Genomic DNA, 13578 nt, shown 5'->3' on the forward strand with positions numbered 1-13578 from the left:
ATGGCACTTGTCCTTTAACTTAATAATCTTTATATTGTCCCTGGTAAAGTCCATTAAGTGGCTTCCAACGAGGCTATGTTCACACATAGTGTATAATTCACGCCAATTAGCACTATTTTGCCGCACATTGTATAATCACTGTAAAAGAGCACTATATTTGCAGTGATTCCATCAAAATTGCGGCAAAAATAGTGCCGTTTTACTTTGATTGGCAGCAAAAAAGCACTTACTAATGCTACTTAAACGCAATGTGTGTGTGGCTAGTCCATTGACCGGGTTGTGTCATCGGCTCACTACAGTTCCACGGAGGTTCAAAGAGTTTCCCCACTGCCGGCATGATATGGATACATCATGGCGAGCAGGGAAACATTACATGACAGGGCTTCCCCATCCATAGGGCCCAGAATTTATGGGATGTGTGAATGCAGCCTAAGGGATTTTTTTTAACACTAATTTGTAGTCCCCCCAAGGGACTCCTATGCACTGCAATGCACTGACTGCTCATAGGAATCAATGTATGGGTACATTGTGGACATCATGGGTCCTTAAAGGGGTTATCCAGCGCTACAAACACATGGCCACTTTTCCCCCTCTCTTGTCTCCAGTTCAGGTGTGGTTTGCAATCAAGCTCCATTTATTTCAATGGAACTGAGTTTCAAACCTCACCCAGTCTGGAGACATGAACGGTGCAAAAGTGGCCATGTTTTTGTAGCACTGGATAACCTCTTTAAGGGGGTAATAAATATGTGGGTTATGGGGAGGGGGGGGAGTTTAAAGGGACACAACCTTTTTTTGTAGTGGAAGACGTTGGTAAATATGATGAAACAAGAAATTGACAGGGAAACACTGGTAGAAAAAGTCAATTCAATGATGGAAACACAGTAAATCAGCCCCTTTTATTCTGAGGTAGCACTGCAGGAGAAGGAGGAAGTCATTATCATTTTGCATTTCAAGGAGTAAAGACATAGGGGGACATTTATTAAGTCTGGCGTTTTCTGCACCGGACTAAAAAATGTCCCCGCAGCTCCGGCACTCTGGAGATTTATGTAGAGGCGGACTTCCTCTACATAAATCCTGTGCACGCCAGTGCGCACGGCAGGAAACCTACGCCAGCTGAGAGCTGGAGTAGGTTTCCTGACTATAATTCTGCCCAAAAAATGCTGAATAACTCAGAGTCCGCACCCCCCTCCCCGCCCCCAGAATTTCAAGCAGAATTCAAGCCCTATTGACTTCTGTAGGATACCTCTAGCAGAAACTGACCAAAGAATTGACATGTCAATTCTTTGGGCAGAACAGGAATCCACAACAGAGTTTTCCTGAACGAAATTCTGCCGTGTGAACGAATGAGCTGAAAGCCTATTCAGCACAATAGAAAATTGAAATGTAAATTTTTTACAAGTGGAATTTCGAGCGGATTCTACATGCATTTGGATGCAGAATTCGTTCAAAATTCTGCACATGTTTCGTACTGTGAACGCACCCTGAGGGACAGATATTGAATATGATATCTAATATTTCTAAAAATATATCACTTAATGTGAATTGCCAAAGGATGCATCAGCTAGAATGTAAGCACACAATCATGGTGTGATCAGTATACTCCCTTGTTGTCATACAAGTGCTGGCAATGTTGCTCAGTCAAGACGCTATGGCTGGTATAAGGCTAGAAATACTAGTACTTGTAAGGGGACTTTTAGACAGGCTTTCAGCTTTTACAAAGACAGATTTATCTGACAGATTTTTTAAGCAAAAGCCAGAAACAGACAATAGACAGAGAACAGGTCATAAAGGAAAGACTGAGATTTCTCCTCTTTTCAGATCTATTCCTGGATTTAGCTTAAAAAGTCTGTCAGATAAATCTCTCTGCGTAAACGAACCCTATGTTATTGCAGGTATACACACATGAATGATAGCTGAATCGTGTGGCTTTTTACTCCCATAATTAGTTGATTGCACATCGCTTTTTACACAGGGAGATGTGTAGCTGATGAAGTCTTCTGCTCCCTTTGCTCTCCCCCCATAGGAGACAAATCTTCCATGCCTCTGTCTCACATTGTGTGTGTTTGCTGTGCACAGGCTGATGATGATGCAGACAGGGGGCAGGGCGTGATGTCACAGGAGGCTTGGCTGGATCCCCCAATCCCCAGAGTGATTCACCATCTCTAACAAGCCTATTTAGCCTTTAGCCTACACCTGAGCAGGCAAGGAGTGAAAGAAGCAGCTGCTGCAACTTCACTGATTGTGCAAAGGTCTGCAGTGAAATTAGGGCTATGTTCTTCACAAGAATGATGCAGTAACACAATTAAATAAAGCTAAACAGCACAGAGGATCAGAGCCTGCACTGCCAATCCCACCTGGACAAAAAAAACAGACAAACAGTATATCCCATGTAAGGTAATATTGGATAAAGTCCCTATTGTGGGCTCCACTTCAAAGACAAAAGATGCCTGATCGTTATATGTGCAAGGAGACAAAAAGAAAAAAAAATTAAAAATATGTATATATTTTTTACTTTATTCCAATATCGGCGTTACATGTAGAAAATACAGCGTGCTGTGTGGTGTTACAGGTAGAGAATACTGTGTGCTGCGTGGTGTTACAGGTTGAGAATACAGTGTGCTGTGTGATGTTACAGGTAGAGAATACAGTGTGCTGTTACAGGTAGAGAATACAGCGTGCTGTGTGGTGTTACAGGTAGAGAATACATTGTGCTGTGTGGTGTTACAGGTAGAGAATACAGTGTGGTGCGTGGGTGTTACAGGGAGAGAATACAGTGTGCTAGATTGTGTTACAGGTAGAGAATACAGTGTGCTGTGTGGTGTTACAGGTAGAGAATACAGCGTGCTGTGTGGTGTTACAGGTAGAGAATACAGCGTGCTGTGTGGTGTTACAGGTAGAGAATACAGGGTGCTGTGTGGTGTTACAGGTAAAGAATACAGTGTGGTGTGTGGTGTTACAGGTAGAGAATACAGTGTGCTACATGGTGTTACAGGCAGAGAATACAGTGTGCTGTGTGGTGTTACAGGTAGAGAATACAGTGTGCTGTTACAGGCAGATAATACAGTGTGCTGTAACAGGTAGAGAATACAGCTTGCGGTGTGGTGTTACAGGTAGAGAATACAGTGTGCTGTGTGGTGTTACAGGTAGAGAATACAGTGTGGTGTGTGGTGTTACAGGTAGACAATACAATGTGATGTGTGGGTGTTACAGGGAGAGAATACAGTGTGCTGTTACAGGTAGAGAATACAGTCTGCTGTGTGGTGTAACAGGTAGAGAATACAGCTTGCTGTGTGGTGATAGGGCTCATGCACACTGAGCAAAAGGCGAGGAATTGAAGAGGAATCCGCTCTTAAATTCTGCTTGAAATTCCTCCTGTAAAAGAATGAACAGGGCAATGTCTCATTGTTTTGAATGGGATTCGCTCTGTAGTTCACACTGCAGAATTTCCAAGCAGAATTTTCTGCCGCAGATCTGATTTCCGCTTTGAGGGTATGTGCACACTGAGGAAAAGGCGAGGAATTCAGCTTGAAATTCAGCTTGAAATCCCTCCTGTAAAATATGTACAGAGCAAAGTCCCATTGTGTTCAATGGGTTTTCTGCTCTGTTGTTCACACTGCAGAATTTCCGAGCAGAATTTTCTGCTGTAGATCTGTTAGAGGAATCCTATAGAAGTCAATGGGGGGCTTAAATTCTGCTTGAATTCTGCCTGAAAACTTTCAGCTACAATTCCTCGACAATTGCTCAGTGTGCACATACCCTTTGGCAGAATCTGCTAGAGGAATCCTATAGAAGTCAATGGGGCTTGAATTCTGCTTAAAATTCTGCTTGCATTCAGCTTGAATTCCACTCCAATTCAGCTCCTATTCTGCTCAGAGCAGAATAGAAGAGGAATTTCAAGCAGAAATTCCTTGTCTTTTGCTCAGTGTGCATGAGTCCTTCCAAGTAGAGAACACAGTGTGCTGTGTGGTGTTACAGGTAAAGAATACAGTGTGCTGTGTGGTGTTACAGGTAGAGAATACAGTGCGCTGTGTGGGTTTTACAAGGAGAGAATACATTGTACTGTGTAGTGTTACAGGGAGAGAATACAGTGTGCTGTGTGGTGTTACAGGTAGAGAATACAGTGTGCTGTGTGATATTACAGGTAGAGGATACAGCGTGCTTTGTGGTGTTACAGGTAGAGGATACAGTCTGCTGTGTGGTGTTACAGGTAGAGAATACAGTGTGCTGTGTGGTGTTACAGGTAGAGAATACAGTGTGCTGTGTGGTGTTACAGGTAGAGAATACAGCGTGCTGTGTGGTATTACAGGTAGAGGATACAGCGTGCTGTGTGGTGTTACAGGTAGAGAATACAGAGTGCTGTGTGATATTACAGGTAGAGGATACAGCGTGCTGTGTGGTGTTACAGGTAGAGGATACAGTGTGCTGTGTGGTGTTACAGGTAGGGGATACAGTGTGCTGTGTGGTGTTACAGGTAGGGGATACAGTGTGCTGTGTGGTGTTACAGGTAGAGGATACAGTGTGCTGTGTGGTGTTACAGGTAGAGAATACAGTGTGCTGTGTGATATTACAGGTAGAGGATACAGCGTGCTGTGTGGTGTTACAGGTAGAGGATACAGTGTGCTGTGTGGTGTTACAGGTAGGGGATACAGTGTACTGTGTGGTGTTACAGGTAGAGGATACAGTGTGCTGTGTGGTGTTACAGGTAGAGGATACAGTGTGCTGTGTGGTGTTGTAGGTAGTAACAGTGTAAACAGTATGCTGTCTGGGGGGGCTACAATGAAATTATAAAGTACTGCAAATAATTCAGTAACACAATGAAACTGCAATGTGTGAACACAGCTTAGATGTTCTGCAACAGATTTAGGCGGAGAAAGGGCAGGGTGGGGGACTGTAATGAACAGCTGAGGGAAAGCAATGCATTCTGGTTGTACTGTGTACAACTGCTTAACCTGGAAGTACAGCCACAAAATACAGAACCAAAACAAATGGATTTTGGATGTTCCAAAACTGGGTTAGACAGGTAAGTAATGCGATATGCATTTGCAGCAGGTTTATTTTATTTTACCTCAACCTGGAGTTGCCCTTTAAATTGATGGCCGCTGTTGACGAACAGCGGCTGTTATTCCATGCATTGTGCATAAAATGTTGCAAAAAAAAAAAAAGTGTATCAACATATCTTATAACATCTAAAAAGCTTTCAATAGGCCATATTTCCTACAGATTTGTTTCTTCACTTGTCAGATAGACCTAAACTTTTCAATGGTAACAGACAACAGGAAAAAGCTTGTAGTCTGATCCAACAGTCATACTCTCTTTTATCTGCCCCCTACTTCTGGCTAACCTACCAATGTCCCAGGAGTCAAGTTATTTGCTGATGTCTTCCCTACAATGCTGATTTTGCTGTCCATGTGTGTTTATCTGCCACTAGAAATCATGTAGATGTGATGAACAGCATCTCCCAAGGCTTTTAATGGGAATGTGGTGAACATTTCTGATAGGTATAGTCCGTATGGCCCGCAGTAATAATCCAGGTAGAGGTATAATGGGGACAGCACACACCACATGGTATGCATCTTTTTCCAGTGATGCAATGTTTTGGCCTTACAATAGGCCTTTATCCAGCATATTCACCTGCTGCTAGTCACTAATGGTTTTCTCTTTAAGGGCACATTCACAGTTCCAAAAAAGGGTTATGCATTAATTTATTTTATTTAAAAAAATGTTTCAATATGTTTATATGGTTATATTCACACTACTACTAGTCTAGGCTGTATTCACACATGCAGTACGGCAGTGAAAATGCAATGTGAACGCATCATTTCATTGCAGTTATTAATCATATATCTGCCATGCAGTCGTCCTTTATTGTGTTGATACAATGAAACTCCAACGTGTAAGAACATACCCTGAACAACCGGTCCTCCGTATACCAGTGCGGTCTGGTATACCAGTGTTTTCGGCAATTTCCTGGTATGCTAATTAGCGGTCTCGGAGCATTTGGGGCATTCCCCATGCTCCCAGAGCACCCCTTCAGGCAGGGGTGATTCTAGCCTCTCTGCTGCCCGAGGCGAACTATAGAATGACGCCCCCCCCCCCCACCCGTCAATCCGCCCACATTATAATCCACTACTGCCCCCCCCCCCACTGCTGTCCCCAATAAACATAATGTTTGGTCCCTTCCTGCACAGAGGATGTCAGGAGAGGAGGGGGCTGATCCTATAGGAGAGGTCCCAGCAGCACAGAGGATGTCAGGAGAGGAGGGGGCTAATCCTATAGGGGAGGTCCCAGCAGCACAGAGGATGTCAGGAGAGGAGGGGGCTAATCCTATAGGAGAGGTCCCAGCAGCACAGAGGATGTCAGGAGAGGAGGGGGCTAATCCTATAGGAGAGGTCCCAGCAGCACAGAGGATGTCAGGAGATGAGGGTGCTAATCCTATAGGAGAGGTCCCAGCAGCACAGAGGATGTCAGGAGAGGAGGGTGCTAATCCTATAGGAGAAGTCCCAGCAGCACAGAGGATGTCAGGAGAGGAGGGTGCTGATCTTTTAGGACAGGTCACAGCAGCACAGAGAATGTCAGGAGAGGAGGGTGCTGATCTTTTAGGAGATGGTCCCCCTCCTCCCCCCTTATAGATGGTCCCCTTCTTCCCCCCCTTATAGATGGTCCCCCCCTTATAGATGGTCCCCCCCCCTTATAGATGGTCCCCCTCTCCCCCCCCTTATAGATAGTCCCCCTCTCCCCCCTCCCTTATAGATGGTCCCCCTCTCCCCCCTCCCTTATAGATGGTCCCCCTCTCCCCCCTCCCTTATAGATGGTCCCCCTCTTTCCCCTCCCTTATAGATGGTCCCCCTCCCCCCTCTTTCCCCCTTATAGATGGTCCCCCTCTCCCCTCTTTCCCCCTTATAGATGGTCCCCCTCTTTCCCCTCCCTTATAGATGGTCCCCCTCTTCCCCCTCCCTTATAGATGGTCCCCCTCTTCCCTCTCTCCCCCCCCCTTATAGATGGTCCCCCTCTCCCCCCCCTTATAGATGGTCCCCCTCTTCCCTCTCTCCCCCCCTTATAGATGGTCCCCCTCTCCCCCCCTCTTATAGATGGTCCCCCTCTTCCCCCCCCCTTATAGATGGTCCCCTCTCCCTTATAGATGGTCCCCCTCTCCCCCTCCCTTATAGATGGTCCCCTCTCCCTTAAAGATGGTCCCCCTCCCCCCCTTATACATGGTCCCCCTCTCCCCCCTCCCTTATAGATGCCCCCTTATAGATGGTCCCCCTCTCCCCCCCCCCCTTATAGATGGTCCCCCTCTTCCCCCCCCCTTGTAGACAGTCCCCCTCCCTTATAGATGGTCCCCCCCTTATAGATGGTCCCCCTCTTTCCCCCCTCCCTTATAGATGGCCCCCCCTTATAGATGGTCCCCCTCTTTCCCCCCTCCCTTATAGATGGTCCCCTTCCCCCCCCTATAGATGGTCCCCCTCTCCCCCCCCCTTATAGACAGTCCCCCTCCCGCCCCTCCCTTATAGATGGCCCCCCTCTTTCCCCCCCCTTATAGATGGTCCCCCCCTTATAGATGGTCCCCCTCTTTCCCCCCTCCCTTATAGATGGTCCCCTTCCCCCCCCTATAGATGGTCCCCCTCTTCCCTCTCCCCCTCCCTTATAGATGGTCCCCCCTTATAGATCGTCCCCCTCTTCCCCCCCCTACCTTATAGATGGTCCCCCTCTTTCCCCCCTCCCTTATAGATGGTCCCCCTCTTCCCCCCCTACCTTATAGATGGTCCCCCTCTTCCCCCCCTACCTTATATATGGTCCCCCTCTCCCCCCCCCCCCCTGCACAGCAGATAAAACAAAAACAAAAAACAGCACACAACTCACCTGCCCTCCGTTCCCCCGTCGAGCCTCTCTGGTCTGGTCCCGGCTGATGTGCGGCTGTCCGGGGTGTCCCGTCCTGTCCCCGGCAGCGCGCGCATCAGAGAGCTCCCCGTGTGCCTGTGGCTGTGACTTCCGACGCACGGGGATCTCTCTGATGCGCGCGCTGCCGGGGACAGGATGGGACACCTCCGGCAGCCGCACATCAGCCGGGGGACTAAGGCTGCATTCCCACGTTCCGTGATCCTGACGGATCACGGACGTGGAATGCATTTACCGGAGTCCCCCCGCGCCCGGACAGCATCTGTAATGAGATGCTGGGAGCGGGGGGGACTGTGTTCATAAGCGCCGCGCTGTAGTAACAGCACCGCGCGGCTGATTCATTACAGCGCGGCGCTTATGAATACAGTCTCCCCCGCTCACAGCATCTCATTACAGATGCTGTCCGGGCGCAGGGGGACTCCGGTACATGGTACAATCAGTGGCGGATTATAATGTGGGCGGCCGCCCGAACCGCTCATATTATAGTCTGCCACTGAATGCCGCAGGGCCGTTTTAATACATTGGTGGGCCCAGTGCACAGCCCTCAAGAGTGGGCCCCCCCTTCCCTTTCGGCACATTGTATAATGTACTGAATTTGCCCCCACACTGTATCAAGAGCCCCAATACATACAGTAGTTACCTTATAACACTATTTCCACCATACAGTGATTATATATTACATAAAAACTGCACTAAACAAAACAGAAAGTTATCACCAATGATACCATTACATAATACCGCCACATCATGACCCCTAACACTACAATCCTATAACAGAGTGCAGTTACATCCAGTGACTCACCGGGGGCGTCTTCTCCAATCAGAGTCTGTCACCTTTTCTTTTTCTCTCCATCCAGCCTGGGCCACCTTGAAGTCTTCCCCTGGCTGTGAATCTTCTCTCCAGAATCTGCCAGACAAATATTTTAGGCTCCAACACATACAGTAGTTAGGTCCCTTGTACCTCTATACAGTAGTTACACCCCTCTGTGCCTCCATAGTTTTAAGGTGTCCCTGTAGTATATAGCCCCTCATGTGCTCCTCCAGTTATATACAGCCCTCCTGTGCGCTCCCCCATTAGTATATAGCCCCCCTGTGCACTCTCCCCAGTAGTATATAGCCCCCCCTGTGCTCTCCCACAATAGTATATAGCTCCCCTGTGCTCCCCCATAGTATATAGCCCCCTGTGCTCCCCCATAGTATATAGCCCCCTGTGCTCCCCCATAGTATATAGCCCCCTGTGCTCCCCCATAGTATATAGCTCCCCTGTGCTCCCCAGTAGTATATAGCCCCCTGTGCTCCCCAGTAGTATATAGCTCCCCTGTGCTCCCCAGTAATATATAGCTCCCCTGTGCTCCCCCATAGTATATAGCTTCCCTGTGCTCCCCATAGTATATAGACCCCTGTGCTCCCCAGTAGTATATAGTCCCCTGTGCTCCCAAGTAGTATATAGCTCCCCTGTGCTCCCCCATAGTATATAGCTCCCCTGTGCTCCCCATAGTATATAGACCCCCTGTGCTCCCCAATAGTATATAGACCCCTGTGCTCCCCAGTAGTATATAGACCCCTGTGCTCCCCAGTAGTATATAGTCCCCTGTGCTCCCCCATAGTATATAGCTCCCCTATGCTCCCCAATAGTATATAGCCCCCTGTCCTCCCCCATAGTATATAGCCCCCTGTGCTCCCCCATAGTATATAGCTCCCCTGTGCTCCCCCATAGTATATAGCCCCCTGTCCTCCCCCATAGTATATAGCTCCCCTGTGCTCCCCAGTAGTATATAGCTCCCCTGTGCTCCCCCATAGTATATAGCCCCCTGTGCTCCCCCATAGTATATAGCCCCCTGTGCTCCCCCATAGTATATAGCTTCCCTGTGCTCCCCATAGTATATAGACCCCTGTGCTCCCCAGTAGTATATAGCCCCCTGTGCTCCCCAGTAGTATATAGCTCCCCTGTGCTCCCCAGTAGTATATAGCTCCCCTGTGCTCCCCCATAGTATATAGCTTCCCTGTGCTCCCCATAGTATATAGACCCCTGTGCTCCCCAGTAGTATATAGTCCCCTGTGCTCCCCCGTAGTATATAGCTCCCCTGTGCTCCCCCATAGTATATAGCCCCCTGTGCTCCCCCATAGTATATAGCCCCCTGTGCTCCCCAGTAGTATATAGCCCCCTGTGCTCCCCAGTAGTATATAGCTCCCCTGTGCTCCCCAGTAGTATATAGCTCCCCTGTGCTCCCCCATAGTATATAGCTTCCCTGTGCTCCCCATAGTATATAGACCCCTGTGCTCCCCAGTAGTATATAGTCCCCTATGCTCCCCCATAGTATATAGCCCCCTGTGCTCCCCAATAGTATATAGCTCCCCTGTGCTCCCCCATAGTATATAGCTTCCCTGTGCTCCCCATAGTATATAGACCCCTGTGCTCCCCAGTAGTATATAGTCCCCTATGCTCCCCCATAGTATATAGCCCCCTGTGCTCCCCAATAGTATATAGCTCCTCCTCCCATATAACATTGAAAAAAACAAACACTTACTCACCTGGGTCCACGCGTTCCTCTTCTCTTCCCTCCTGTGGCCGCACTTCCTGCGGTCACAAGAGGCTGCACTCCCCTTACCCTCGCGCCGACGCTCCAGTGACGTCGGCCGCTAGAGGGAGAGTGCGGCCTCTTGTGACTGCAGGAAGTGCGGCCACAAGAGTGAGTGACTGACAGGGAGGGAGCCAATGGCTCTCTCTCTGTCAGTGTCGCTGCTGCTGCAGCGCTGACGCGCCGCAGCAGCAGCGGACGGGGGCAGCGGCGGACGGGGGGGCCCTGCAGGGGGCGCCATGGAGGGGTAAGTAGATTACCCATCCATGGCGCTCCCCCCTGACAGGCTGGTGGCCGGAGCCCTGTGCGACCGCATTGGTCGCACATAGCAACGGCCGGCCTGCTCGGGGGGGCCCCTTTAACCAGCGGGCCCGGTGCACGTGCACCATGTGCCCTCTGGTTAAAGCGGCCCTGGAATGCCGCCCCCATGAAGACCGCTGGTTGCGCCGCCTGAGGCAGACGACTCAGGTCGCCTCATGATTGCGGCGCCCCTGCCTTCAGGCCACCTAGCCTGCCCCCTCCCGGCCTGCCCACTATGCATATTCATATATGCATAGCTAGGCCGCTTGTTACTTGTTGCTTTCTGCACATTCGCCGTAACAAGCGGCCTAGTTATGCATATATAAGTATGCATAGTGGGGTGGGCCGGCAGGCTAAGGGGGCCAAGCGGGTGCTCCGGGAGCATGGGGAATGCCCCAAATGCTCCGGTACCACTAATTAGCATACCAGCAATTAGCCGAAAACGCCAGTATACCTGACCGCACTGGTATACGGAGGACAGCCCGGGAATCTGGAGGTAAACAGCGGCTGGCTCCTATCAGCAGGTTCACTGGCCCGAACCTGCTGATAGTGCCGCTTTAAAGTCCATGTTCATCTTGGCAGCCTATGCTTTTAACCTTGAAAAATGACACAATTATGAACATACAGTAGTCTTGATTGAAAATGTCCCATTTTTTTGTGTCTACAGCTCATATGCAGTCCTCTGCATCTCCATGGTAACAAAAAACAAATGCTGTATCTGCATCCAGCAGTAATGTCCAGCAGGCTATCACTTTAGATGCACCCGAGCAATACAAATTGGCTGTAAAGATAGATAAATTGGCAAAACTAGGTAACAAAGCACCAATGAGTAGGGTTTAGTCAGATATGAAAATGCAGCCTATAAATCTTTGTTAATGGCTGAAATTATTTATCAGCAGAAATGTGCAACAATGAATTAGATATAAGTATAAAAACAGAAAGGAACTGAGATACATTGAATTCACTAGATAAACAAACATCTAGAGGCTGATTTCTGGCAATGATTCCTAATCTACCAATACATTGGTAAAGCCTTTTTGCAAGTCATTCTGTGAGGAGCCTGAGATATATGAACAGTTATCCACCAGTAAGAATCTCCTTCTCATCAGTGACCCATGTGCTTCTAAAATAACAAATAATTCAGCTGGAAATGGCTGCAGGACCACATCATGTTATTATGGCCCAGGCCCCCTGAAAGCGCCATAATAATGGCCAAGCTTTGCTGACTGTACAACGGCTGCAGGCAGCACAATCATAGAAGTATATTTAGATCTGGTAGCTTTGCTTCCTGTGTAGAATTAGATTAATCCTGGAATCATTTTTTATAACAATGACAACTGCCTATGAACAACAATATGTAACCATTAATAGCTACGTATTCTTTGCACAATCCCAGTTATCTCAAAGCATCTTGATTTTGTTGTAGTCATTCTAAATGGAAGCACTGGTAATATCCCATAGCAGCTGTGACATTCACACTAGGGACATGCAATTGAACACCCAATGGGAACATGAAACAGGAGAAAATGGAGAATCAGAAATGACAGACAAATACAAGACTCAACCTAGACTGTGGAGCAGTAGGAATGGCAGTGCCCCAGTAGTAACCACCTGCTGATTACATAAGAAGCAGTCACATGTCAGTGGCCACCATCTTAGTTGTACATGGCCCTGAAATGGTTAAATCACACTGCATGGGAGGAGGATGGAGAAACCTGGGAAGGAATCATATAAGCAGTTTGCATTAATATGGATGCCCAAGTGGTGGCACTAATAAGGAGGACATTTCTCTCTAAATATACTGAAATGATCTCATTAGATAGATAGATAGATAGATAGATAGATAGATAGATAGATAGATAGATATGAGGCATTGGAATACTTACTTCTGCAGGGCTCTTGAGCTTGAAGGTGAGCTGACACTGCTGGCTGCAGGAGGTGATGTCTCCTAGCTGGGCGTCAAAGGGATCTCCTGCACTGACAGCAGACACTATAACGATGAGTGACAGCAGCAGGCTGAGGTCACAGCTCCAGTGCTCAGGGGCTCCCATCCTGCAGGGTATATGGAAGATCCAGAAGCAGATGCTCAGCCAGAGAGATACACAGAGGAGCAGTGCTGTACAATGTCAGAGCTGCTCTGACGTCATCTGTGGGATGCAAAGGACTCTGGGAGAGAGAAGGAGGGGTGGGCGATGGAGTGCCTGCTGCAGATGTGTCTATGGCTTGTTATTGTATCCAGCTCTATCAGTTACATCAGCATTGCTCTTACTACTCAGCCACTAAGAAATAGTGGCAGGTATTCTATACCAATTAACCCTTTCACTGCAAGATGATTCTAATGCCCAAGGCATATGAGAAGCTTCTAAATCCTCTAATAAAAAGGGAGATTCTGTCTAATATCTGTAATGTATATACACTGGACCTGATAACTGTATCTGGATTACTAGACAGTCATAGAAATCACTTATAGGATGGCTTCACACGCACCGTGTCGCGGCAGATTTTTTTGCTGCGGATTCTGTACGTATGAATTCCCCCATAAAGAGCATTCTGGAGGGCAAGCCGAAGTAATATCATTTTATTTATAGGACTTTTCTCATGTCAGAAAGGGATGGCATATTAATGGAATGTCCTATCTCATGGATTTACCCTCATGGGGCAGATTCCTACAAGCTGATAAAAATGTACTCTGAGAATGTATACCTAGTAAATATAGAAACAATGCATATCAATATAATTCACATATTTGATGTTTACATGTGTATTGGTATTAGCTGATCAGTGCTGTAATGCTTATGTATGT

At 47.8% G+C, this 13578-nt stretch overlaps 1 protein-coding gene across 1 annotated transcript in view; it reads right to left on the bottom strand.

Moving 5' to 3' along the window:
• TMEM59L (transmembrane protein 59 like) overlaps positions 1-12917 on the bottom strand; it is a 57600-nt gene extending 44683 nt beyond the window's left edge. The window contains exon 1 of the mRNA XM_069962478.1: positions 12662-12917. Coding sequence (XP_069818579.1) covers positions 12662-12826 — 165 coding nt within the window. The 5' untranslated portion in view covers positions 12827-12917. The remainder of the gene's footprint in view (positions 1-12661) is intronic.
• Between the last annotated feature and the right edge of the window lie 661 nt (positions 12918-13578).

Source organism: Dendropsophus ebraccatus, chromosome 3 (genome assembly GCF_027789765.1).
Source record: "Dendropsophus ebraccatus isolate aDenEbr1 chromosome 3, aDenEbr1.pat, whole genome shotgun sequence".
Lineage (NCBI taxonomy): Eukaryota > Metazoa > Chordata > Amphibia > Anura > Hylidae > Dendropsophus > Dendropsophus ebraccatus.